General features: G+C 43.4%; 1 protein-coding gene across 1 annotated transcript; it reads left to right on the forward strand.

Moving 5' to 3' along the window:
- The first annotated feature begins 447 nt into the window (after positions 1-447).
- On the forward strand, positions 448-27,172 carry abcc5 (ATP-binding cassette, sub-family C (CFTR/MRP), member 5). The gene is made up of 29 exons (XM_030794286.1): positions 448-474; positions 1,971-2,145; positions 6,321-6,469; positions 6,618-6,773; positions 7,111-7,255; positions 10,909-11,142; positions 12,179-12,352; positions 12,513-12,660; positions 12,801-12,949; positions 13,056-13,163; positions 13,778-14,125; positions 14,590-14,661; positions 14,788-14,912; positions 16,087-16,159; positions 16,604-16,807; positions 17,993-18,136; positions 18,361-18,457; positions 18,813-18,997; positions 20,557-20,703; positions 22,205-22,334; positions 22,567-22,849; positions 23,375-23,561; positions 23,895-23,984; positions 24,391-24,580; positions 24,840-24,999; positions 25,631-25,709; positions 25,977-26,090; positions 26,373-26,537; positions 27,071-27,172. The coding sequence occupies exons 2-29, from the start codon at positions 2,026-2,028 to the stop codon at positions 27,170-27,172; spliced, it is 4,278 nt and encodes a 1,425-aa protein (XP_030650146.1). The 5' UTR covers positions 448-474; positions 1,971-2,025.
- The last annotated feature ends 216 nt before the right edge of the window (positions 27,173-27,388 follow it).

Below are 27,388 nucleotides of genomic sequence, written 5' to 3' on the forward strand. Positions count from 1 at the left end.
GGCTCACCCAAAAGCATCTAAATCTAAATACAGTTGTAATGTATTTTAACCCAGACTAACACCTCTGTAGCTAAAAATAGGATCGACATAGCAACAGTGTCTTTATGCTGTCTCGACTTGGCTACAGTGTATTCCCAGTATTTCCCTTGTTATTTGACGAAACGCAAGGAAATATACACTTTTTGCATGACGCCCCATATTACTAAAAATGTGTTCAACATACACCGTTTCAAATTCTGTACGCAACTGAACACGCACAAATATGGTTGACGCATCTTCTAGCTCATGCCGCAATGTCACATGGGAAATGTAGTATCTTGCCCCATTCTTTGAGTCGGTCTGGGTCTGCGTCGGGGTCTCCGTGTTTTAATAAACTACATTTCCCAAAGAACATCACTGGGTAGAGCTGCTTTAAATACGAGTTGTTTTCTTACAGTTGCCGTTCAGGATCCGCTGGCTGTCGAGGACGCACAGGTAACTGTTGCTAGGGAGACTCGATGCTTTGAAAATAGGTTTTGAACTACAGACTGAAGTATGTGAATCAATTTGTATTTAATACTTAATAATTAAATTAATAATTTAATAATTATTGAATTATATAATTAATCTAAATGTAATGGCGCAGCATGACAGAGTCTCTTAAAATAAACATTTAAACAAACAGGTCATTCTAAAGGATTTGATGCGCATCGTTTCAGTAAACAATAACATGACTGCACTGCCAATAACCATAGCCTAAATATTTGAACAAGACTGGCATCCCGTCTCTCATCCTCCTCTTTGTACATGTCGCTAATTATCCTCCGATAAGTCACTGACGAGGATGCTTCCGTTACATACGCATCATAACCAACACATAGGCAATCTGTTAAAGACTGAAGCTGAAAATTAAGTTTAATATCATTTCAAGGCAAACGAGGCTACTATAATTATGTAGGCTCTCTGTGGAAAAGACCGTGTCAGTCGTCGCGGCGGAGATGCTCCGTTTGAAAGAGTTGCATAAGGTTTCATGTAGGCTGAATGTAGCATTATGAATTTAGTGATGTAGAGGTGTATTCTGTATTGTAATTCCTGTGGTGTAGAAATGAATCCAAAAGCGTCTCGACGACTGAATCAGCGTTATTTGAAGACAGAAGATTATTTGAAGACAGACTTGTCTTCTTGCCTTATTTTTCGTTACTGACGAATAATTATCAAGACCTTAGGCAGTAGTTTAAGTGAGTAGTTTGGATTTTAACACATTGAGCCTGCTTAGAAATTTAGATTAATTCGGGTTCAGCAGATGACGCAAATTCGCCAGCCCATTTAGTCAGACAGGCACAGGTTGACTGAAACGCCGCAAAAATTTGGTATTTATCCATTTATACTTCCGGAACTGTGTGTCCTTTTTTGTGCGCGAGGGGACGCATAGGGATTCTGAATATGTCACTGCAACAGTAATGGATGTGCGTGGAGAGAGAGCCTGACAGACTTCCATCTCAACGAAATAATCGCGCTGCTTTGAATGGCGACTGAATTTGAGCAGCTCTTGCGCAACCCTTACATTGGTATATGGACATGTTAAATGTCCTAAACTCTCGCTGGGGATGTTACTCACGGTAACTGAAGTACTGTTAAGAAATCAGAGAAGTGACGACGGCTAATAAGCAATATACCAATAACGTGTCATAGCTGTTCGAGGTTGTCGTTTTCTCAGCACGAAGAGCCTCCGTTGATCAATTAGAATTTCGAATTGAGTGGTACCCTGATATTTCAGTCAAGACTCGTCCGCCTCTGGATAACAATGACATAACTCAGTCTTATCCAGCCTTCTCTATATGTAGTCTATAACGAAAACCGTTGACTATGCTCAAATCCAAAGTATTATTTTGCGTTCTTTTAATGCATGAAACAGTTTATGTCGGAGACGGCATTACTTTCTCACAGGGCTAATGTTTGTTCTTCAAACTTTGTGGGGTGTTTTTTTGCAGACCAGTTACCGTGTAGCAGAAACAGCAGCCAGAAGTCCTATGTTGGTTGAAGAAGATGAAAGAGCATGATTTGGGAAAGGACAGCCTGGCCTCTGGCCCTGTTTACAGGGCTGTTCCGACCAGAGAGACTTTACCCAAAACAGTCGTTGACCATTACCAGCGTTCAAAAGTGCAGGTTAGTCCTTCTCCTGTGCTTTAAGAACATGTATTGTTGTGGTTGATGTGGATATATTTGACATTAGGAAATGGCAGCTTTGCTCTGTTTCACATGTTGTCACAGTATATTTGTTGTCTCAGAAAAGTGTCAGCTCTAAAATAATCCTATACCAAGCAATTATGTATTTTTTACATTTGGAGCTGGCTTGATGTTCTGCTTTTTTTCTGAAGGGCTGTGAAACACCTCACAGTGTGTTATGTTTCAAAATGGTTGGGTCTAACCATTATTGCAATGATGGACTTGAGTTCCTAATTTAATGTCTCAGTTCTGCATTCCGAATAAAAATTCACCCTTATGTCATCAACCTTCATGATCTTGTGGATTTCATTTAACACAGATTAGGTTGGCTGAAAAGTCTCTCTCTCTCTCTCTCTCTCTCTCTCTCTGACTCTCTCTCTGCAGGGGAGTCTTAGTACTTAGTGCACACAAATATCAGAGTGTCTGATAATGCAATGAGGGGGTGGAAATCTCGGCCATTTGACTGGCCTCATTAGCATGGGATGTCTTGAAAAAGAACCAATATTTGATTTGCACTGAACTTAACCAGTGTGTATCCAGACCGCGTCAGTTTATCGGTACCTGTAGTGTATGTCCGTCTCCTGTGTTTGGGAAAAGATCGGTCTTTGTTGGGATGACAGTGAAGCATGCTAGCTTTACGCCTGGCTGAAATTGTTAATGTACTGACGTTTTTGCTGGAAGAATCCATGTCCTTAAATTTCTGTTGAAACCCAGCGCAGTGCCTTCTGATTGTAACTGTGTTTGTGCTTTGTGACTGCGTCTCTGTGTGGGCGCAGGTCCAGCCATAAAGCACCATTTTAACACCCAGAGTAAACACTGTCACTAACGCAGTGAGACTTCAAGATGGAAAAAGAGACTTTGGTGACCTTGCATGTTCCTGTGGAAAATGCCATAGATCAAAACTCCATCAGTTCTGTATATCACTGACACTGTAGACATGGAAATGTGATATTTTATACTATGAGAATGTCGGCTCTCCCAGTTTTTCAGTCAGTATTGTTGTTTATGTACTTTGGCCGGGATTTTCTTTTTATCCCATAGAGCCATCCTTTCTTTTTTTTCTTTTTTTTTTTACAGGTGACTGTGTTTGGTGAAAATAGAGGTGTGTGTTTGTCTGGGTTCGGTGAAACAGAGGTGTGTGTTTGTCTGGGTTCGGTGAAAACAGAGGTGTGTGTTTGTCTGGGTTCGGTGAAACAGAGGTGTGTGTTTGTCTGGGTTCGGTGAAAACAGAGGTGTGTGTTTGTCTGGGTTCGGTGAAACAGAGGTGTGTTTTTCTCTGGGTTCGGTGAAAACAGAGGTGTGTGTTTCTCTGGGTTCGGTGAAAACAGAGGTGTGTGTTTGTCTGGGTTAGGTGAAAACAGAGGTGTGTGTTTGTCTGGGTTCGGTGAAAACAGAGGTGTGTGTTTGTCTGGGTTTTATGGTCACTCTGAACACGTAGCAGTTCTTGATTCTCAGGGTAACAGCTGTTGTTTTGTGTTTGGACAGAGCCCTGAGCCCTTTGTGTTACCGCTTTTTTTTTTTTTTACCCTCTGTCTCTCCCCGTCAGCGATTTGTCAGCATGTTAGGTGAGGGACTTCTGTTCTCTCAATTTTTCTTTGTCTTTTTCTGCTATCCCATCTCTCTCTCTCTCTCACTCGCTCGCTCTCTCTCTCTCTCTCTCTCTCTCTCTCCCTTCCTACCTCCCTTCTTCTTTAATACTCTTTGTGTTGAGCAGCTGATTGGTTGTGCTCACAAGCTTGGATTGTTTACATAATCTGATCCCTCCCACTCTGAGAACTCTGCCAATAGCATGCTTGTTTTCCCACTGATGTATACAGCAGCTTTGGCAACCAATAGGCTGGTAGCCCCTCTGAATGGCTTTGCTTCAGTGCAACGTGATTGCATTTAGAAAACGTGAGAAGTAGTCCTGGGAGGTGCAGTGAGTGTCTTACACGTGTCCAGTAGCACTGTCTAGTAGTCCATAGCAGGCATTTTGCCAGCCTTTTTCATTCAGATCAGCTAGATATTCACATTTCATTCCTTTTCCCAGTTAATTTGCTAGTCTTGTCATTGTTTCTCTCATGTCTCTACTTTGAATGATGTCTTTGGTCCCTGCAATCTGTGTCAAGGTTGTCCTCTGTTTCTCTTTTATCAGGGTTGATTTTTTTTTTCTGTGGAAAATTCTGCTGGTAGACGGTGAATGTGACTGTTAGTCTCGAGGGTTCTAGATAGTTCCTCCTCTGTCCCTTGCTTTCTCACTGCAGAAGGCGGGGGAACCTCCTCAGCCTACGGTGCTCAAGGAGACTCGTGACAGAATTACTAAACTGCCGGCGGATGGATGTGCGTTCGGCTGACTCCAAAAAGCTGAACATTTTTTTTGTAGACTTCGGGACAAGCTTTTTTTAATCAACTTAACAGTTCTGGATGTAATTTAATTGATTTTATACGTGTGACTAAATGTGTTAGTCAGGGTCGATTTTCTTGTGTGTTATTTGCACACAAAATCTTAAAATAAAGATTTTAGGGAGGGAGAGAGGGAAAGGGAGAGAGAAAAAGGGTTGGCACGTGAAGTTAACTGATGTCACGTTCTTCCTCTGTGGTCATATAATACCCATGTTTTTCCTTGAGGGCAAAAGAGTCATTTTCCCACCAAAACACAAAAATACCACTACAATTACATAACTCTCTCTCTCTCTCTCTCTCTCTCTCTCTCACACTCACACACACACACACACACACACACTTGCACATACTGTATATACACTAAAGTTAAGATAGAGTGTGAATCTGCCGTCGTGACCTGTGCTGTTTCACTCCACCATAGTAAAATGTGTCTGCTAATGTCATTGAATTATTTATCTCTCAGTCATACACACAGCATCCTGCAGTCTGTTTTTTTTTAATCCATTTAGAGTCAGCTCTCTGAGCAGAGCAGACAAAGACTGACACAGCCTGCAAAATGGTCTCGAGATTTCTGAGAAAGATCTGGAAATCTTCAAGCTCCACAAAGCAGCGAATGAAACTGAAAAGCAGAGCACTGCCTTAACACTGGGACTTGCGTAACATGGAAATGTATCCTGATTAAAGTGGATGTGTCTTAATGAGAATGAATCTGTGTCATCGTGTAGTGTTTAAAGATGGTCGGTTTGGCTTTCAGTCTGTCAGTGTGGGGATTTTTCACAGACTGTTCCCTTTACATCGTGTTCCTTCCACAGGGCTAATCCCAGCAGCCCTGTTCATATGCCTCCTGCTTTAGAACACACACACACACAAACACACACAGATACACACTGAGTGGTCTGAGTCTTTAGTTTTGTCATTGGTCACGATTCTCAGAAGCAGTGCTTTCCATGGAGAATGGTCGCCATGGGGAAAGGTCCTTGTTATGTCAGCTGGCCAAAACTCAAACCAACTTTGTCTTTCCACTGCTTGTAATTAACACTTGATTTTGTCTTTTTGTGTGTGAACTCATGTGTCTGTGCATGGGAATGTGGGAGCGTGTGTGTCAGTGAGAGTGTGCGTGAGTGTTTCTGTGACGAGGATATTTTTGTCTCTGTGTGGGATGCATTTATAAAGTCTTTATATTCTTGGGGCTCTTATTAATAAAAGCAGGAAGGATGTTTTTCTGTTAGATGCTTCAGGGCAGTTCTGCATGGACTCATAGAGGACACACGCATGACCAGCACACAGGCACGTCCACTACTCCCATACACTCTTCTCAACCTCATATTCCTGAGGAGAAACAGGTCAAAGGGGCGAGAATGACTCTGTGTGCATGTGTGAGCATGTGCACGATGGTGTGTGTGTGTGTGTGTGTGTGCTTACTCGGGGGAATTTTTGCTCAACACGAGACATTCATCTATGCAGTGTGAGAGTGTTTATGTTATGGGTAGCTGGTCTTATGACTGTGGTCTACGGTGGACTCTCCAATGGGCAGACAGGTCAGCTGATTGCCCTGTGCCCCTGAGACCCTTACAGCAGACAGCTGACACAGAGCAGGTCTGCTCTCACTCCCCGCCATCAGCAGAGCATCCTGCTCAACACAAAAACAAGAACTGAGAACGCTGTGTCATGCTAGAGTGTAATGACGGTTGTTTCTCTCTCTCCCTCTCTCTCTCTCTCCCTCTCTCTTTCAGGATGCATTAGAGACTGCTGCTAGAGCAGAGGGAGGCCTCCCTCTAGAGGAGCGGCATATTCCTCGTGGTAAAGAGCTGCAGGATGAAGGAGGGAGGAGTAAATACCACCACAGCGTCTGCGTGCTGAAGCCCTTCCGCTCCACCAGCAAGTAGGTCCTCTGACAGGACGCCTTGTCTTCTCCACACTCTCACCTTTTCACTTAGCACCACCAAATCAGCCTTTCAAAGTCTCCATCACAGTGGAAAAAACAAAAAAATCACTCTTCCACTTGCCTTTGTCTTCTTTGATCATCACAGGCATCAGCATCCGGTGGACAATGCTGGGCTGTTTTCCTTCTTGACGTTTAACTGGTTGACTCCACTGGCCGTCAGCGCCCATAAGAAGGGACACCTTTTTCTGGAGGACATTTGGGCCGTGTCCCAGTGGGAGAGCTGTGAGACAAACCACCGCCGGTCAGTCCCCATAAAACACACTCCCCACTCTCCACCTCACTCTGAGAGTGCTTCTGTAACACACAGCCACGAAACCAGCGCCCTCTGACAAGTACTTTTGATACTGTAGGAGTCAATGAATGTAAAGTAACTCTGTATGAAGTTTTTTCTTGGAAATTGTACTTAAACTGGACAGGACCCACTAAAGTGCTGCAGTTTAGCATTAGATTATTCTTCGGAAAACATTCATGACCCTCTCACAGAATCAGACATGAAATGCATAACGCCATAGTTTCACGTGTTTATCAAAAGAACTTCTAGTCAGTTCTGTTTTCTGTGTGTGTGTGTGTGTGTGTAGGCTGGCAGGATTGTGGAAGGATGAATACAGGGCTAATGGGGACCAGGCATCCCTCCACAAAGCGGTCTGGACGTTTTGTCGCACAAGGCTGCTCCTCTCTATCCTCTGTCTCATGATCACACAACTCGCTGGCTTCAGTGGCCCAGTAAGTAATACCATCTCATCATCTTCCTCCCTTCCTCTGTCTCTCTCTCTCTTTCTCTCTCTGTTCCTCTCTCTCTGTATCTGTCACTTTTGATCTCCCTCTCTTTTCTTGAAGTCTTTCCTGTGGCAAGGAGGGTTCCTCCTTTCCTCCCTAATCTGCCCCCTCCAGCTGTAATGTGAAGGTGAGTGTGTTGAAGGGGCAAAAGGGATTATAATCTCTCTTCTCTTTCCCTCATCGAAAGCTCACTCTGTGTCAGACTCTCCTACGGAGGCTGCACTTCTAGAGTCTGAGCCACTGCCAGTCGTTTTTGCTGAGGGTAACAGAACAGGTGTCTCTCCCTGCCTTTCTTTTTACTCTAGAGTGACAGGCAAATCTGAAGTCTAAATGAAGTCCTTTGTTTTTTTCTTCATTTGAAATAAAGTGCCTTAACCAAAATCTTATAAATTCAGTAGTTTGGGTCAGTGGTGGAACCGCTGTGCACCTAGTGCAACCGCTGGGTTTTCAGATGAAACAAAATCATGCGAGTCTCAGGTCTAAAGTCTTACTTGGACAAAGTGCTCTGTTTGCACTGAAGAGGGCGCTGTACATGTTTTCATGTTTAGTGACAAACAAACAACAAACCGTTACAAATTGTGAATGTAACTGGCATGCCTTCTACTGCATGCCACTCATAGTAAGACTTGAGGCCTAACACTGTTATAATTTGGTCCTGTAGATGTTTCTCCCCATACGTGTTGTCTCTGTTGACCGATAGCAGATCTGTTCAGATGTTTTTGTTAAGCAGAGAGGCTTGTCCTTCTATCGCAGCCTCCCATTTAACCCTCTTGAGACTTTTGTAGCCTGCTTCAGCCCAATTTTTCGTTCGCTTCCCCCTTTTGTGTCTTGGAGAACAGATACCAAGGTTATAAACAGTTGCCTGCTTACTGCCGGATGAAGCAAACGTAGCCACAAAGTGAGAAAAGAGCAAAACCAGTCACACTGAAGTCTTTTTTTTCCTTCACTTCAGCCGTAAGGGTCCAGGCCAGTGTAAGTGTTATTCGGTGCTTTTAGACAGAACTGCTGCTATATGTTTTCTCCCTGGTTAACGGACTCGACCCCATCAGCTTAATTACCTGACCAGAGCAGTTCTTCAAGACGTTACAATGAAAGCGGTTTCCCTTAAACATATCAATACTTTGTTCCAATTGGATAGTTTTATTGCTTTCTCATAGCCTTTATATTTTTTGTTCTTATTTCTTATTTTGATTTATTTTCTCTGTACTGTGCTATCCAAACCAATTTTTTTTTTCTGGAAATTGGAAATCGTTCTGGTCCCCAGACTTCACTTCCCTTATCTGAGTGTGGACATGGGATAAATCTTGGTCTAGGTTTGTCCCCTTGGCTTTGCCCTGATGGGCGTTGGGTTCTGTATGCTTGGTTGGGTTTGTGTTTGGGGGGGTGGGGGGATAGGTTAACCAGACACGTTTCTGTAAGGAGAGTTTTTGTCACTGTCCCTCTGTGTGTTGGGCAGCTGGTCTCATGCTCCAGAGTCTCCTAAAATCTGCTCTTTTTAACTATTTTAAATTTAGTTCTTATTCATTTAAAAGCTATATGGGTAATTCCAATTCCACAATTCTGAACTGGACAGCATTCACACTTTGTATAAAACTTGCTAAACTAAAATAGAACAGACTCAAAATAGACTGAAACACCAATGACTTGCAGGTAAAGCATGTTTAGGTATTTTGTGCTAGTGGTTAGGGGAGATGTGTTGAGGAATGTGATTGGGTGAGATTGTGATGGAGGAGGACAGTGTGCCCACACCTGCTGCCAACCCACGGCAGGCACATGTGACAGAGACTGTTCTTTAGACTCCACAGGGTGTCCAAAATATCTGCGGAGAGAAATAGAACGTGAAACAGACAGAGCAGCCGCGGGAAAGTAAAGCCTGTGAGGTAAGGGCATCTTTATTACGCGGGGCTGGATCAAAAGTTGGTCATTCTCTTCCTGTCATTATCTCTCTCTCTCTCTCTCTCTCTCTCTCTCTCTCTCTCTCTCTCTCTCTCTGTCTGTCTGTCTGTCTGTCTGTCTGTCTCTCCCTCTCTCTCTCTCTCTCTCACACACACATTTCTAAATGATCCAGCTGTCAAAGGTCAGGAAGATATCTACCCAGCGTATTTCTGTGATGTGAGTTTTTATCAGACAGTTTGTCACTGCTCTCTACAGTCTTCCGTAAACCAAATGGACTGTTCACCAGACCTCCCTCACTATCAGGGGTCACTTAAGGTCAGAGTGCACCACTGATCACCATGGAAATCGGACTTTATTTGTTCCCATGTACATGTTTTCTCTGGACTGGTACCCTCCCTGTATTTGGAGGAATCACACACAGGTTCACAAGCTGTTTTTGATGCACTTTAACTAAGTGGATTTTTTCATCCTTTCTCTGGACATGGTCTTGGGGGTTTCATGCCCCACTCCCTTCATTAAAAAAAATAAAAATGAAAAAACCCTATTTGCCTATTCACCAAACATGGAGCAGAGAATGGCAAGTGTTTAAGTACCACACCTACGGTTTGGATCTGAACCACTGTGGACAGTGACCCAAGCAATTAGCAAGGACTCATTCCACCAAACGAGAAAGACTGATCTGAATGCAAAGAGAGCCTTTCTACTTTTTCTTCTATGCCAGAATCGTGCTTTTGGGTCCTTGTTTTTTCTTTTCTTTTCTTTTTTTCTTTTTTTTCCTTGTTCTCACGTGAACATGTATTGAATGGATATTTCTCAGTCAATAAGAACAATTTCCCAAGGTTTCTTGTTTTATTTATTTATTTTTAATCCCTTCTAAAATAAAATATAGTGTTGAGTTCAACCATGTTGGTTTGCTGATGCTGCGTTGTTTGTGAATAACCATGAAAGCATAAATGCATGACTTGAAGGATGGTGTGGATGTGTGTGTGTGTCTCTGTGTGTGTGTGTGTGTGTGTGTGTGTGGATGTACTTAATTGTCTGTGAAATGGTGTGTCCATAGCTGTGGTTATAGTACTGTTTTTTTCTACCTTGCTTCTGTCCTCTCTCTATTCCTCTGTAAACAACTGATATTAATTTTCAGGTATTTTAAACAAAACTGCGTCCTCGCCCTGTACCCCAACCCTGGTGTGACTCTAGGTAAAATGTCGAACTCCACCAAATGCAAACAAAGACCAAAAAAAAAACAAACAAACAAAAAAAGATGCAAATCTGAATGAGCTTTGTGAGCAATCTCTTATGTGTCTGCAAAAAAATGGCGCTGTTAGCCTTTTTCATTGTTTGTCTTGTTCTTTTCAAGGGATCTTAAGTAGAGAAACAGGCCACTGAAGGTAAACATTCAGAGTTTCAGAATGGCTGCCTTTTCTTTAAAGTTGAAGTAAAATTTCTGTCTCTTAGGCCTTAGCTGTTGTGCATTATGGAAAGGTGCAGCTAGACTACTTTGACTGCGTCTCTCTCCTTAGAATTTGGATTGTGATGATGATGATGGTGATGATGATGATGATGGTGATCATGATGAGGATGATGAGTGTGCTAGAGAAGGCAGTGGTAGTACATTAGTGATGAAGATGTGTGGCGACGGGGATGTTGGCTTGTGTCAGTCACGCGTCCTGTGTCCTGTCGTCCCTTGCTCGTCCCCTCCGCAGGCTTTTGTGGTGAAGCGGCTGTTGGAGTACACGCAGGAGAGTGACTCAGACCTGCCCTACGGCCTCCTGTTGGTGCTGGGCATGTTGACCACTGAGATGATCCGGTCCTGGTCCCTGGCATTTACCTGGGCGCTAAACTACCGCACCGGCACTCGCCTGAGGGGTGGCATTCTCACCATGGCATTCCACAAGATTCTGCGTCTCCGTAGCGTCCGCGAGAAATCCATGGGAGAGGTAAGACATGAAACTGAAAGGACAGAGAGAGAACAGAAATGAAGACAGAGAATTTGGCTTGGTTGAAGGGTGAAGGAATGATGATCTGTAGTCGTTTGTAGGAAAGAGCGATTAGAAATAGGTAAAATCAGATACATTTAGATAAGACATGTTTTATGAGCTGAGCTAAACTGTACTTTCTCAGTGACGCATGCAAGGAAAAAAAGGATACAGGCTCCGCTCCCTCCAATTTCAAACAACATTTAAAAACACGTCTGGAGAGGTTAGTCACATAAACGTTAGCTAATGGTAGCATGCTCAGAAAGGCTAAGACATCATTGTTGGTGCTGTATCCTGCAGACATAGGATCTCAATCTTGAAGTTATCATATACTCCTGGCTTTTCTAAACCCTCATTTGTTACAAAATATGATACATTAACTAGGCAGTGGAATTTCTTTAAACAAGACTGCTGTTTTGGCCGAACCACTCTGGAGACTTGAGACTTGACTCAGACTGGACCCTCAGAGTGTTCAGACTGGGCCTTCAGAGTGTTCAGACTGGGCCCTCAGAGAGTTCAGACCGGGCCCTCAGAGAGTTCAGACTGGACCCTCAGAGAGTTCAGACCGGGCCCTCAGAGAGTTCAGACCGGGCCCTCAGAGAGTTCAGACCGGGCCCTCAGAGAGTTCAGACCGGACCCTCAGAGAGTTCAGACTGGACTTCGGCTTGAGCTCAAAAACTTTTGAACATTGCTTGTAACTACATAATTGCATGTATACTAAAGTTACTTAAAGTCCTTTTTTTGTTTATTTTTGGAGTTTTGTTTGTTTGTTTGTTTGTTTTTTTTATCTCTGAGCAAAGGATTTTGACAGATCAGTTTAACATTATAATCCCATTTATTTCTTTCGGAACATTTCTCCTCATAACCACATTTTTTCCCTTGTGATACAGTGATCTGTTTATTTTTAGCGTTATCTGCTGAGTGTTCTAATGCAGAGCTGTGATGAGTAGATTGCAGATGGATGTTTTCAGCAGTCCGTGGCCTCTCTCTTCCTCAGCTCATTAACATGTGCTCCAGTGACGGACAGAGAATGTTTGAGGCTGCAGCCGTGGGCAGTCTACTGGCGGGCGGCCCTCTGATTGCCATACTGGGTATGGCTTATAACCTCTATGTACTGGGCCCTACCTCTCTTCTCGGATCTGCTGTGTTCATTCTGTTCTACCCCACCATGGTGAGCAGGCTAGCACAAGTAAACACGACACTCATACACACACACACAATGTCTGCAGTGTATACTTCCATTGGAATTTATTAACATCAGTTACCACTGAGAACATTGAATGGGATGACATGTACAAAGTGATAACACTGTTTTGTCACTGTGGCTATAGATGTTCAGTTCAAGGCTGACTGCGTACTTCAGGAGGAAGGGCGTGACTGTGACAGACAGACGCGTCCAGAAGATGAACGAGATCCTCAACAACATCAAGTTCATCAAAATGTATGCCTGGGTGAAGGCTTTCTCTCAGGCTGTGCAAAGTAAGCCCTCTTTGGATCTTTTTTATATGTATGTGTGTGTGTGTGTGAGAGAGAGAGAGAGAGAGAGAGAGAGGAAACAGAGACTATGTTTGATAGTATTGCAAATATGCACAACACATAATTGTTCTGTGTGTTCCAAGAAATTCGAGATGAAGAAAGGCAGATCCTGGAAAGAACTGGATACTTCCAGAGTATCACCGTGGGCGTGGCCCCTATCGTTGTGGTGATTGCCAGTGTGGCGACATTCTCCACTCATATGTTGTTAGGTTATGACCTCACTGCTGCTCAGGTACATTGAGTGTGGTTGGATCCATCTGGGTTGTGGCAAATCTTTTGCATTAGATGCACTGGTCGATGTAAAGAGTTATGCTAAATTTTGCTGTTTTTTTTTTCAGGCATTTACAGTTGTGACAGTTTTCAATGCTATGACATTTGCACTTAAAGTTACACCCTTCTCTGTGAAGTCGCTTTCTGAAGCTTCCGTTGCCATGGAGAGATTCAAGGTGAGTGACATCTGTGTTCTCTAGACAGCAAGGGATGTGTATCTGTACGTTGTATTTTTTCATCTAGCTCCTTCTCTTCCTCAACATCATGCTCTACCCTTCTCACTATTGCTCTCCTTTTTTCTCTCCCTCTACCTCGTTCCCCTGTCATTCTTTCGGTATACTCTGGCCCAGTTTCTGAGGGGACCAGATTCTCCTGTTTGATTTGGGCCTGTTTATCCAGACCTCTGTAGGCAGCAGACGGGTGTGTGTCCTCAGGGGGCCCCTGGTCTAGTTTTAATTCCCTGTCTGAACCAGGTGGTACCCCAGAGCCAGACCAGTGTGTGTTTGGTCAGCTATATCTGGATGGCTCCAGGGAATGTGCTGAACAGGCAGAGAGAGGGATTCTCCTCTTTCTTCTCAGAACTGTCTCATGCACCTCCCTCTCAAAACCTCCCTCCCAAAACCTCCTCTGCCTCTTCTGGCTCTTTAGGAATACCAATGCTGACTGGCTGGTATCTCAGAGAAGTTATTGGTTGTAAATATGAGAGTCTGAGAAGAAATCAAAGTCCTGAAAAAAGGTGCTTGTGAAATCTTTCTCTGGTGATGCATTTTGGCCTCTGGCGTTTCCTCAGAGTCTTTTCCTGATGGAGGAGGTGGAGATGATAAGGGAGTGCCCTCGGAATCCTGACGTTGCCGTGGAGATGACAGGTGCTTGTCTGGCATGGGAAACAGCAGGTCACAGCGCCCAGCCCACACCACGCGGGACCCCCTGTGTCGGTATGGGCCACAGAAAGGGATACAAGAACCAGAAGGAGAAGAAAGCTGGGAATCGTGGGATGTCAGATGAACGAGGTGGTCGGCTGCTCTTGGATGGGGGAGGAGACATGCCCCCCAGCCCTGAAGACGCCACTCTCCGCATTCCCACCATCAGCCAGCGACTGCAAAGAACTCTGCACTGCATCGATCTCACCATTCAAAAGGTTTACACAAGATTCACTCCTATAGCTGTGATACTGTAAACTATTACAGTTCACCTGACTGGTTTAAACTTCTGTGCACTGGTGACATCATGTGATTCTCTGTGAATGTTCCAGTGCTCAATGACGAAATCACAATGACAAAATCTAAATGGTTTATGCAAGATGTGAAATCCCACATCTGGAGAAAATGTTTAAACTATCCTCCTTGGTTGTAAAGAGTTTCTCCTCTATTCTGAGGTCTGCATGTGTCTGTATTTATAAGTGACAGTAACTTGTAACTCCAGTGCACACTGTAGCTAGGTAGTTTCTCAAACCATGTTTAGCTTTGGAATAAACCCTTATAAAATGCTTTAAGTGTTTTCTGATGTATTAAGGTGACAAATGAGGGCATGTAGAAGGTATTTCTGGTGTGAAGGGGGAAAACCACACCATTTTAACAGTGTTGATTCTGATCTGCTTTTCAGGGGAAGCTGGTGGGTATTTGTGGGAGTGTTGGCAGTGGGAAGACCTCTCTAATCTCTGCTATTCTTGGACAAGTACGCTTTAATACTTTGCGTTGCTGTTTTCTTTTGCCCAAATTGGTTTCAGGGTTTGATTATGGATGGGTAACCCAAACTGGACAACTGTGTTGTTTTCATGGTTGGGTTTATATTTTTTCTCAGATGACTCTCTTGGAGGGCACAGTGGCAGTGAACGGGGATTTTGCCTACGTGGCTCAGCAGGCCTGGATCCTCAATGCCTCACTGCGTGACAACATCCTGTTCGGGAAAGACTTCGAAGAAGAGAGGTGAGCACAGGGACCGGCGTGAGAAACAAGAGGCTGCAAACATCCTCAGGACGGATAGCTTCTCTTCTACGTCCTTCAAATGCTCCGTTTAATTTAAAGGAGCGAATTGGCGTTCATTTAAATACTTAGCTATGACTTTAAGCTACACTGTCTGTAAATGGAGAAGAACTGTGGACCACGTCTCCTTTTGTTTGTTCGTTTGTTGTGCTGTCTGATGCCTCTGAAACATTGGGTTGAATCTGTTTGACAGGCACTTATGCAGATAAAGCACTTTACTTTCCCTTAGTGAGCCATATAAGCAGATTAATTCACTTTACAGATAGACACTGACCTATGAGCTTTGCTTTTCGTAGCTTTAACAATCAGTGCCACTTCAGCAGTCACTGTCCTTTCAGTAAAGTGAGCACAGACGTGGTCATGAGTGGGAATGGGTTTCTGCTAAAGGAAAATGTAACCGGCGAGTGTGACACAGTGTTTTTGATTTAACGATGTGGGTTATGTTGTTCTGCATCAGTACATAAGAGACAGAGCGGATCCCGAGTGTGTTTAGGAGTTAGAAGTGAAGGGCAGAAAAGAGGTCAGACAGACAAAACGGCCGAGCACATACACACACATTATAAGGTTTTTTTCCTGTTATGTGACACTGCATGGTATCCTCAATGGTTTTCACTTAAAACAAAAATCTGAGAGTCCAAACATCTTCACTGATGTCTTAATGTTAATCTCACTGTTGTGTGGCAGAACCACGCCATGTAGATCTGGAGAGAGAGAGAGTGATGGACAATTGTTTTAGTGTAAGGTAAGTGGTATATTGCAGTATAGGAGAGAGCAGATTTTGAGAGACATACTGTAGATAGTTTATCGTTTTACTTGACCATTGTTTATTCCTGCAATACCATATTGGTAGCTTTTGCCTTTTCTCTGACAGTTTATGCAGACATGGAAAACTAAGATTAGCAATATTCTATAGCCAACCAGAAAAGCGATGAACACACTCGCAGATGTCTTGAGTGTTTTATGAAGGTAGAATGAAAAAGCTTTTTTACAGACAGCTGTCTTTTTTGAATGTGACTTTGAGAGAGACAGTGAGAGAGTGAGACAGTGAGGGAGACAGTAATGTTTCTGTAATCTCAGTTCGGTCTTTTTATTCATACTCTTTTGTGTTCTCTCACAGGTACCAGGCAGTTCTGAGTGCTTGCTGTCTGAGACCAGACATGGCCATCCTCCCTAACGCTGACCTGACTGAGGTACAGGCTTGGTGGCAATCTTCCACCACTATACTGGAACCACTCTGTGTTTAAGCCGCGTATGTGCCAGAGGGTATTTTATCTCTGGATACATGCATTATTTCTCAAGACTTGGACAGTGGCCCAGGGCAGGAAAACCACTTTAGCCAGATATTCAGTGCATGGATAGATTGTCACAGTATCTCCAATGCATCACATTTATCAGCAACTCTGCAAGCGAATGTGTAGTATTACAGTGTATGAATAGAAACCAGATGTTCCTCTCAAAGCTTCATCCAGAACCTGTTACCTTAGTGACAAGGAAGTGTGACTACCCTATAAATCACAGAGCACTGTCCTGCTTGTAAAACCACCTTTCATAAAGCAGAATCAGAGATGACATAGTAATCATATTTTTATCCCTTTAAAAAAAGTTGAATTGATCTCTTTCCTCTGGGCCTTCAGATTGGAGAGCGTGGTGCCAACCTGAGTGGCGGGCAGCGGCAGCGGATCAGCCTGGCACGTGCCCTGTACAGTAACAGAGAAATCTATCTTCTGGACGACCCGCTCAGTGCCCTGGATGCCCACGTCGGCAACCACATCTTTAACAATGCCATCAGGAAACAGCTACGCAGCAAAACCGTCATCTTTGTCACTCATCAGCTCCAGGTACACACTGCTATCTGAGGGACAGGCCAGGGTTTTGGCCAGAACTCAGCACATTGTCTGTGTGTTGTGTTGAAGTCATGAGTGGAGAACCAGAGTTCGGTATGCAGGCTAACTACTAGAAAAGGTAAACTGAAAAGAAGTGAAAAAAAAAACATGTTGGGAGACAGCTTAATTACCAGTACATGTAGAAGAACATGAGAGGTGTCCTTTACTTAATTTTGTGCTAACCCCTGTTAGCAGAGTGAAATCACATGACATGTGCAAATGGAAAGTTGATTTGGTCCTAACTGAACTATCATTAATTGAATGTTCATTGTGAGGGGACATGAGAACAGAGCCTGGACTGAGCTCTGTATTACAGCCCCTTAAAGTGTATGTGTTTAACAGTATGTATGGTATATATATGTACAGCATGTGTGTGTAAGAGTTTACCTGGTATATGTGTACCGTGTGGTGTATATGTGTACAGTGTGTATGTGTGTGTGTTTGTAACAGTGTGTGTGGTGTATGTGTGTAGTGTACCGTGTGTGTAACAGTGTGTGTGGTGTATGTGTGTAGTGTGTAGTGTGTGTAACAGTGTGTGTGGTTTATGTGTGTAGTGTATAGTGTGTGTAACAGTGTGTGTGGTGTATGTGTGTAGTGTATAGTGTGTGTAACAGTATGTATGGTGTATGTGTGTAGTGTATGTGTGTGTGTTTGTAACAGTGTGTGTGGTGTATGTGTGTAGTGTACCGTGTGTGTAACACTATGTGTGGTGTATATGTGTACAGTGTGTGTGTGTGTAACAGTATGTATGGTGTATGTGTGTAGTGTGTGTGTGTGTGTGTGTGTGTGTGTGTGTGTGCAACAGTGTGTGTGGTGTATGTGTGTAGTGTACCATGTGTGTAACACTATGTGTGGTGTATATGTGTACAGTGTGTGTGTGTGTGTAACAGTATGTATGGTGTATGTGTGTAGTGTGTGTGTGTGTGTGTGTGTAACAGTGTGTGTGGTGTATGTGTGTAGTGTACCGTGTGTGTAACACTATGTGTGGTGTATATGTGTACAGTGTGTGTGTGTGTGTAACAGTATGTATGGTGTATGTGTGTAGTGTGTGTGTGTGTGTGTGTGTGTGTAACAGTGTGTGTGGTGTATGTGTGTAGTGTATAGTGTGTGTAACAGTGTATGTGGTGTATGTGTGTGCAGTATCTGGTGGACTGTGACGAGGTGATCTTTATGCGAGAAGGCAGTATCACAGAGCAGGGCACTCATGAGGAACTGATGAATCTGAACGGAGACTACGCTGCCATGTTCAACGCGCTGCAGCTGGGAGACACTCCGGTCATCGAGGTGAGACAGATTGTGAGTGCCGGGTCACGTGGTGTTCCTGTAAGCCAAAAGCTAAGTTAATAAAAGGAATGTTTTAAATGCATAGTCTTTATTTTAAAGAGAAAGAAAGATTAAAATAGAAATACCATTTTTATTACGTATGTATGAAGTGGGAACCATCCCCATTCCGTGTTGATGGAGGTGTCATTGAAAGTTCATTGATTTGAGCCTGTGTGTGTTTGCAGGTACCGCTCAAGTCATCAGGCAGCTCTCTGAAAAAGCCTCCGGAGACGTCCAAGCCTGGCTCTGTGAAAAAGGAGAAGCCCCCTGCTAAAGACAGTGGTACATTAGACTCTCAGCATCTACACTACACAACAACTGTTCAATTCAAAACAACAAAAGAAAAAGTCAGACAGTGTAGCTTAATATGAAACAACCGCCTTAGTAAGTTTATTCATAATCGGTCATAATATTCATAGAGACAGTTTCACACGTGTCTTGTCTCAGCTCAGAGATGGGCTTGTCAGAAAACTTTACATCATACATTATTGAGAGACCAGAGTCTGTCAACCTTAGGCCTTGTTCTGATAGCAAACAACTATACCATACTGTCACTTATCGTAAAAGACATACACAACAACCCAGTGCTTATCTGAAATCTCTCTCTGTGTCTGTCTGTCTGTCTCTCTGTCCGTAGGTCAGCTGATGCAGGTTGAGGAACAGGGGCGTGGCTCTGTGCCCTGGTCGGTGTACAGTGTGTACATCAGGGCTTTGGGCGGAGTGCCAGTCTTCCTCTTCATCTTGACCCTCTTCATCCTCAATGTGGGCAGCACTGCCTTCAGTAACTGGTGGCTGAGTTACTGGATCAAACAGGGCAGCGGGGTGAGTGGGGGACAGGGACGCTCTCTGGGGCTTTGAGAACCTGAGTTTTTTCCTGAATGAATCTTGTAGAGTGAAAAAAACTAGCCCAGTATGTATGAAAAGACTCAACAGTCGCACTCCAGTGAAACCTCCACTCTCTTTCACATATAAACTTATTCTTTAAGAGGGAAGACTAATGTTTTTAATGACAGCGTAAAAACAAAGCTATGGCCAAGACCTTGCCCTGTGTGAAGTGACATGCAGAATTGAATACTTTGTGTTTGAGTTTGAACAAGCATTGCTTGCGGCCACATCAGTCAGTGTGTAACGTAGTCAGTTTTTCTCTTTCTCCTGGACCAGGGCTGACGGTTGCACATATAGAGAGACAGCTGTCACTCCTGGGGAGGTTATTATGTTAAATAAAGGCACATGAGGAAGGGCTAGGTTAACTAATCAATGTGCTCTTTTACAGCTGGGTAACATGGTATGGACTGAAATATTGATGTCAGGCTGAGTGTGTGTGTGTGTGTGTGTGTGTGTGCACTTTGGAGGAGATGCTGAATAGCTCTGAGACCGGGTGTAAGGAGAGAGGGCTGTTTAAATATTTCATGTGTAAATGTCCTTTGTGTAAGTTTTGGGTTGCTTTGTTTGCTGCTTTGACTCATTGGTAGATTACACTGGAGACAGTGCTTGTGGTTTCAGTGTCATTGTTTAGAGAATGAGAGTTCATCTGGCTATTGATGAGATAAATGAACAAATGAATAAAAAACACTGCAAAAGAAAAGCAAACATTAGGACACATGAACATCATAAGTAGCATCTGTTAATCATGTTTTAAACAAAGGAACTCATTTTGTCTTATGTTTCAACCGGTGATAAATTGATTAATTTTAGTGCAAGTAAACCACATCACACACTGAGACTTTCCAACTGTCTGTCTAACAAGAGAAGAATAATCCCAGTCATAAATCACTGACAAGCTGAGATTAGAGAGACACATGTCTCATGTAGCAGCGCACCAGCACATGAAAAAGTACAAAGTCACCTTTGTCGTTATACCCATGATCCTTTTCTGTTAGTAAGCTGTCTTGACACTAAGCCCAAGACTGTTTTTGCCTTGAGTTTGTCTGTTTACAAGTTTACTTTTTACACACCATGTACATTTACACACCACACACACATATACACACACACACAATCACACACACACACACGCAGGCACAACTACAGAACACCACCTCAACGACCTAGTTCTATAGAAATGCACACCCTTAAGTGTCCATGTGTAACCTGGTCTACAGGCTCTCATTCATCCCATCTGACCTTTGCCCTGTGCCATGGTTGAACCACCCAGAGCACAGAACTTGTGGGTTTAAATGAGAATCATGCATGACTGAGAATCAGTCATCTCATCAAATATATGTATGTATAAAGACTTAAAGTATATAAGTCTTCATTGAATATAATGTGTGAACTAGTGTGTGTTTGTATTGTATACACCTGTGTGTGTGTGTGTGTATAAGTGTGTTTGTGTGTCTTGGGGTGCAGCAGTACATCATGTGGTGTTTCTCTTTGTGTAGAATACTTCAGTGCTGGTGGGTAATAGCTCTGTGTTGAGTGAGAGCATGCGTGACAATCCCATGATGCAACACTACGCGGCCATCTACACACTGTCTATGGGCGTTATGCTCCTCCTCAAACTGCTGCGTGGGGTCATCTTCGTCAAGGTGAGTCACCTGTCTTCCTGTTTGACTCCATGTCTGTCTGAATATCTGTCTGTCTCTGTATCCCTCTCCCTCTCCCGTGGTGTTTGTCCACTTCAATTTCAGGGTTTTTTTGTAGTTTTTTTTGTAGTTGTACATAACCCTAACTTTTTACCGGTTGTATATTTTTCAGTCACATGATGAATGCACTCATATAGTTGTCCTCACAATCACCATAAACAGCCACTGTTTTTCCTAATGGACAGGGAATACATTTCTCCCGGTTCCTTTCAAAAACAGTATCCTTCAACTCCTCGAATGTGTGCCGGTTGTTCAAATCTAAAGATTTCTTGAACAGTGTCTGGCCTGTGTCCCTGATTAGAGAGTTGTGTTTTATAGCAGTTCCTAGTAATATTTTCCTGACTGGCTATGAGTAAATAGCTCAGTAGGGGGTATTCCACGAAGCACACTTTTTCAGTTAACTTGGTCATCACTTAGTTAGAGAACAGCCATGGGACACTCCTATTGGAAAGTTGTGTGTGTGTGTGTGTTTTGTGTGTGTGGGGGAGCTAAGATTCGTGGAATAGCCTGCAGGTGCGTGTGACTCCACAACAGAACCTCTGTCATATCCCTACAGAGTGCACTGTCTTTTACACACGGTTATTTGAGAAATGATCCCTGTTTATGCTCCTGTTATGCAATTTATTTTAAAAGAATGCTTCTTTTTCATGTCTTAAATATAATCTTAATCTGTAGAGCATAAAGAGTCATATTTCTCTTTCAGAGCCAGAAAGCTCTTAAATTCCCCTTTGTCAATACATTTAATGATGCTCCGTTTTGAATCTTGGATCAGTTTGAATCGAGAGTGAAAACTAATCCAACTCAAGGTTCTCCTCTTTCTCTCTATATTATCACTCTCACTTCGTTATCACTAACTGACCAAATTTTCAGCGTAAATAAAGTTATTCAGTCCATCATGGTTTCAAAGGATAAAGTCAGTCCTGTATCTCGCAACAGACTCTGACTTTGTGAGTTTCTGTTTTTTCCCATCTTACTGGGTAATGTTTACCAAACTAGTTCTCCCTCAGATTTGGTAGAGCCATACCTCCTTTGTCTTTGGGTAATTTAAATTCATTTATCTGAGTCTAGGCATTTTACCATCCCAAACATACCAAGATATCAAGTGTCAAGATATGGCGACATTGCCTTTTCCTTAGCACCATTAGCATTAGGGATTGATGAAGGCCCGGGAAAAATGGTCGGCTTCACCATTTGCCGTAGATCTGTGAACATACAGCATTCAGAAATATCTGGAATAATGACTAGTCATTAGGGGAGGTACTTGGCAGAGACGAATTTGTGTTTGTGTTTGTGTGTGTGTGTGTGTATGTGTCTATGTGTGTTTGTGCACGTGCGTGTGTGTGTGATAGTTTGACTCTGCTCTCTTTTTTAATCCTGATCATGGTGTCTGGCTGTGTTTATTCCACAGTGTTTTTGTAAGAGTTTCTGTGTGGTCTGTTCCCAGGGTACACTGCGGGCATCTTCAAAGCTTCATGATGAGCTCTTCCGGAGGATTCTGCGCAGCCCTATGAAGTTCTTTGACACCACACCCACCGCTCGCGTCCTTAACAGATTCTCCAAGGACATGGATGAAGGTAAGGGCAGATTCGGTGTCTCCCATACTCACTACAGTCAGCTGAAAAACAGTCAACATTTTTAAACAGCCAGGAATGGTGCTTTTCATCTTTTGCTCTCTGTTTTCTTGTTTTCTCTCTGTTATTCCTGTCTAACCCATGTTCCTCTGTTATCTTTCTCCTCTTGTCCTTTTTTTTATCTCCACCTGCCTCACTACTGCTATTCTGATTCCCGTCTGCTCTCTTTTCCCAGTGGATACGCGTTTGCCGTTCCAGGCGGAGATGTTTGTGCAGAACGTCATCCTTGTCTTCTTCTGTCTGGGTGTCATTGGCAGCGTTTTCCCATGGTTCTTGGTGGCGGTGGGACCGTTGGTCATTCTTTTCACCGTACTTCACGTTGTGTCACGCGTCTTTATTCGAGAGCTCAAGCGTCTGGACAACATCACACACTCTCCCTTCCTCTCACACATCACGTCGAGCATTCAGGGCCTGACCACCGTGCATGCCTACGGCAAAGGAGACGAGTTCCTCCAAAGGTCAGTTCTGCTCCTGCTATAAGCCACAACAGTTCTGCAGCTTCACTGCACTTAGTCTCTGACTTCACTTTAGTTCATTACTTTAGTTCATTAGTTTCCTATAGCTGCTTAGTTGGTTTAGTGAATTACTTTAGTTGATCACTGTAGGTCAGTGGTTTAGTTATTTGATTTTCTACAGTTAGCTTCAGTTTAGGTAGTTTGTTTCATTTAACAAAACTGGTATAATGTATCAAACCTCAGTTTCTGATATTTTGTCTTGTTTTAATTACATTACTGGTTTCTCTGTTACATTACTGGTTTAAATTATTGGCTGATTATGGTACTGGTTTCCCTCTGTATTATTCATGTCTTTCTCCACTGATTCATCCTTATCCGTAATTAGACACTTTTATTCTTTCACAGTAAAATCTAAGTGAAATAAATTCAGGGTTCATGTGTGATTGGAGAGTTAGTATATTGTGTATTGTGTAGTGTAATGTTTGTAACCGGGTTTCTAGAGTGTATGAAACATGATCTGTTTTGTAGGTACCAGGAGCTCCTGGACCAGAACCAGGCTCCGTTTTACCTGTTCAGTTGTGCCATGCGTTGGCTGGCGGTGCGTCTGGACGTGATCAGCGTGGCTCTGATCAGTATTACGGCATTAATGATAGTCCTGATGCATGGCAGCATCCCGCCTGCCTACGCTGGGCTGGCCATATCCTACGCCGTCCAGGTGAGAGCAGGAGGCCACGGGCCTCAGCTTCAGAGACCAAACCTGGTCTCACACAGTCCGCGTTTCATGACTTGTTTTGCCGCATGCTCTCATTTCTGAGAACTCTGAGGGGGACAGGTTTGGAAGAAAAAACTCTGTCCATTCTGTATTTTGTTTGAATGTATTCCCCAGGCTCTTTTTTACTCATCTTTTCATCCACTTTTTCAATCCCTCTGCCATCCGTGTGTTCAGAGTTTTAGCTGTGTTGTTTGTCATAAATGCGACTGAAATGAGTTTTGTTTACTGGCTGTAACCCAGTGGAGCTGACAGTCTGCCTCTCTCTCTCTCTCACAGCTCACAGGGCTTTTCCAGTTTACTGTACGTCTGGCCTCTGAGACCGAGGCCCGATTCACAGCCGTGGAACGAATTGACCACTACATCCAGGTACCAAACCTGCCTGCCTCTAAACTTGCCTGACACAGATTTCTCTGTGTGAAACGCTCTGTCTGTCTGTGATTTCTCTGTGTGAAACGCTCTGTCTGTCTGTGATTTCTCTGTGTGAAACACTGTCTGATTCTGATTTCTCTGTGTGAAACGCTGATTCTGACACTGTCTGATTCTGATTTCTCTGTGTGAAACGCTCTGTCTGTCTGTGATTTCTCTGTGTGAAACGCTCTGTCTGTCTGTGATTTCTCTGTGTGAAACACTGTCTGATTCTGATTTCTCTGTGTGAAACGCTCTGTCTGTCTGTGATTTCTCTGTGCGAAACACTGTCTGAGTTCTCCGTTTGAAACGCTTTGTCTGACCGTCATTTCTCTGAATGAAACACTCTGTCTGACTGTGTGTCCAGTCCCTGACTCTGGAGGCTCCAGCGCGCATTAAGAACAAAGCCCCCCCGCCAGACTGGCCTCAGGAAGGAGAGGTGGTATTTGACGGGACAGAAATGAGGTACCGTGAGAACCTACCCCTGGTTCTGAAGAAACTGTCCTGTACCATACGACCCAAAGAGAAAGTGGGAATTGTGGGACGTACTGGTTCAGGTGAGAACATCCTCTTCTTTTCCCTGTGCTCCATCTCAGAGGAGCATTTTACTCTGTACACAACATCTAAATTATCCTCACAAGACAGAAAGAAAAAACATTCAATAAAATCACTGGCTTTGATAAAGTGTTCTGATCAATGTATAGGCCAAAAGCACAGTTATCATCTGACTCTCTTAGAGGGTAATACAAATAGATTGTACAAATGTTGTGTGTGTAATGTTACCAGGTTTTACACTTCCACATGTCTCTTCCACAGGCAAGTCTTCTCTGGGCGTGGTCCTCTTCCGATTGGTGGAACCATGCGGTGGTTCCATTAAGATTGACGGCATTAATATCTGTGACATTGGCCTAGCTGACCTGCGCAGCAAACTGTCAATCATTCCACAGGAACCAGTGCTGTTCAGTGGGACTGTCAGGTGGGGGTGCTGTTGTGTTCTTTTGGTAAAAAAAAAAAAAAAGGGTTTTCTCTAAAGAAACCTTTGGGAACCTTGGGTGATGATTTGGCTTTAACCAGTTTTCATCAATTAACAGTAAATTCTGTAGTTGACCACCTCTGGCTTTGAATTCAACAGTGCTGTCTTTTAATACAGCTTGAGATGGCTGCTTGTTTACAATGCTCTAAAATAATACAGATACATACTGTAAAATTGTAAAGGTTGATGGTAACATTCAGCTTTATAAATGCATGTAAAAACATAAAACTTGTAGAAGTGAGTCCCAGAGTGCAGTTTATTAAAAATCCAGATTTTCCTTTAGTCCAGATCATCCTTTAGCATGGTCACTTCCACATTACTGTCTGTGTATAGGCATTGTATTCAGTTCTGGTAGCATTGTTATATGCAGAGTTAGGTTGTAAAGCAGTTGTCTGTTAGCGTTCAGTGAGTGTGAATGTGGATGTATATATATATATATATGTGTGTGTGTGTGTGTGTGTGTGTGTATGTATGTATGTATGTATGTATGTATGTATGTATGTATGTATGTATGTATGTATGTATGTGTGTGTGTATATATATCAAACGATGAGGCCTGTGTCATTTGCTGCAGGTCTAATCTGGATCCTTTTAACCAGTACTCAGAGGAGCAGATCTGGGACGCGCTGGACAGGACACACATGAAGGAGTGTGTAAGTGTCAGGCCTAGAGAATTAGGATGTAATCATGGTGTCAGAGGATCTCTCACACACACACACCACAGGGTTGCTTGGTTACGCTTCAATGACCACTCAGTCTTTCTCACCTGTCTTAAATTACCCCTGCCTCTATATCACACACGCACGCACACACACACATCTCTGTTCCGCTCTTGTTCTCTTTCTCTCTGTTGTTTTTTGTGTTTCTTTCTCTCCTCTGTATTTCCCCTCTCTGTTTACTTCTCTGTTTTCCTCCTCCAGGTGTCCTTGTTACCTTTGAAGCTGGAGTCAGAGGTGCTAGAGAATGGAGAAAATTTCTCAGTGGGGGAGAGACAGCTACTGTGTGTGGCCAGAGCTCTTCTCAGACAATGCAAAGTGAGTCTCTCCTCTAACACTCCATCTCAAACTCATTCCTGGTGTGCATATGGATTTCTGTTGTATGGTTGAGCGATTAAAGGAATTAATTGGGAATCCTCTCTCGTTCTGCGAACGCACCATCCCCTCTTGGAATGGGATTAGCCAGTCTCTAAATCTCTCCTCCTTGTTATGTCTCCCTCATGTATGAGAGAGAATTTAGCTGATCATCTGTCAAATGTCCTCTGCTTAGTGAGACAAGGTGAAGGACATAAATTTCATCCTCTCTCTCACTTCTCTCAGGTCCTGATTCTAGACGAGGCCACAGCGGCCATGGACACAGAGACAGACGCTCTGATTCAGGAGACCATCCGAACCTCGTTTAAAGACTGCACCACGCTCACTATCGCTCACAGATTGCACACTGTACTCAACTGTGACCGCATCATGGTGCTAAACCAGGGACAGGTACTGTGTGTGTGTGTGTGTGTATGTTTATGTGTTAGCAGCTTGTAGTGACTTTAGTGATGTTTAGAGCATCTCTTTACCTCCTCTGACGGTGGGCTTGCACACTTGGTTATTTCTTGACGGTTGCTGACAGTGTTTGGTCAGTGATCTGCCTGATAATCAGCACTTACTGGGGTTTGCTCTTTTGATCATAAAAGTTTTATAAAAAGCAATAAAAGACATGTAAAAACAAAAAAGACATGTCATTAAGAGAGAAATGATAGATACTTTCCAGTCATTAAATTATAAGGATAGAACTTAAAAAGCTAAAGGGAAAAAAAGGATAACTGTCATTAGCAAAGCAGTGTAAGCTGTATGCTCCCTGCATATTTTCTATTTGATATTGATGAAAATGAAGACGAGATGTGTGCATGTCTTGAAACCTTTGACAGAAGCTTTGCCCTGATGGTATTTGAATCTGTCTTCCCTTCACACTGACCAGCTCCCTAATGCTAATTATTACCACTCAACCCCTTTCCTCTCTGTTTACACAGGTTGTGGAGTTTGACGAACCCTCCAAACTTCTGGCCAATGAGAATTCTCGGTTCTGCGCTATGCTAGCAGCAGTGGAGAACAAGGTCTCTGTGAGGGGATAAAAAAAAGAAGAGGAAAGAGAAGGAGCATGCACAAGTGAAGATTTAAGGGGGGAGTACCAGCCCCCGAATATCCCAGCCATCATCTGCTGTTACACCCACACCCACACACAGTGCACTGATCTGCCTGGAGTTGGGGTGGGGTGGGGGGTATTCTGGGGTCCTGAGACCTGACTGGATGCCATCCCACAGAGATGCCTGTTCATATGTTCTGGCTGT

The sequence above is a fragment of the Chanos chanos genome, chromosome 2 (genome assembly GCF_902362185.1).
Source record: "Chanos chanos chromosome 2, fChaCha1.1, whole genome shotgun sequence".
NCBI lineage: Eukaryota > Metazoa > Chordata > Actinopteri > Gonorynchiformes > Chanidae > Chanos > Chanos chanos.

Coding starts and splice junctions, on each gene's coding strand:
- abcc5 (XM_030794286.1), top strand. CDS start 2,026: ATGAAAGAGCATGATTTGGGAAAGGACAGCCTGGCCTCTGGCCCTGTT. Junction 14,126..14,589: donor TCGATCTCACCATTCAAAAG/GTTTACACAAGA, acceptor TCTGCTTTTCAG/GGGAAGCTGGTGGGTATTTG. Junction 18,998..20,556: donor GGATCAAACAGGGCAGCGGG/GTGAGTGGGGGA, acceptor CTCTTTGTGTAG/AATACTTCAGTGCTGGTGGG.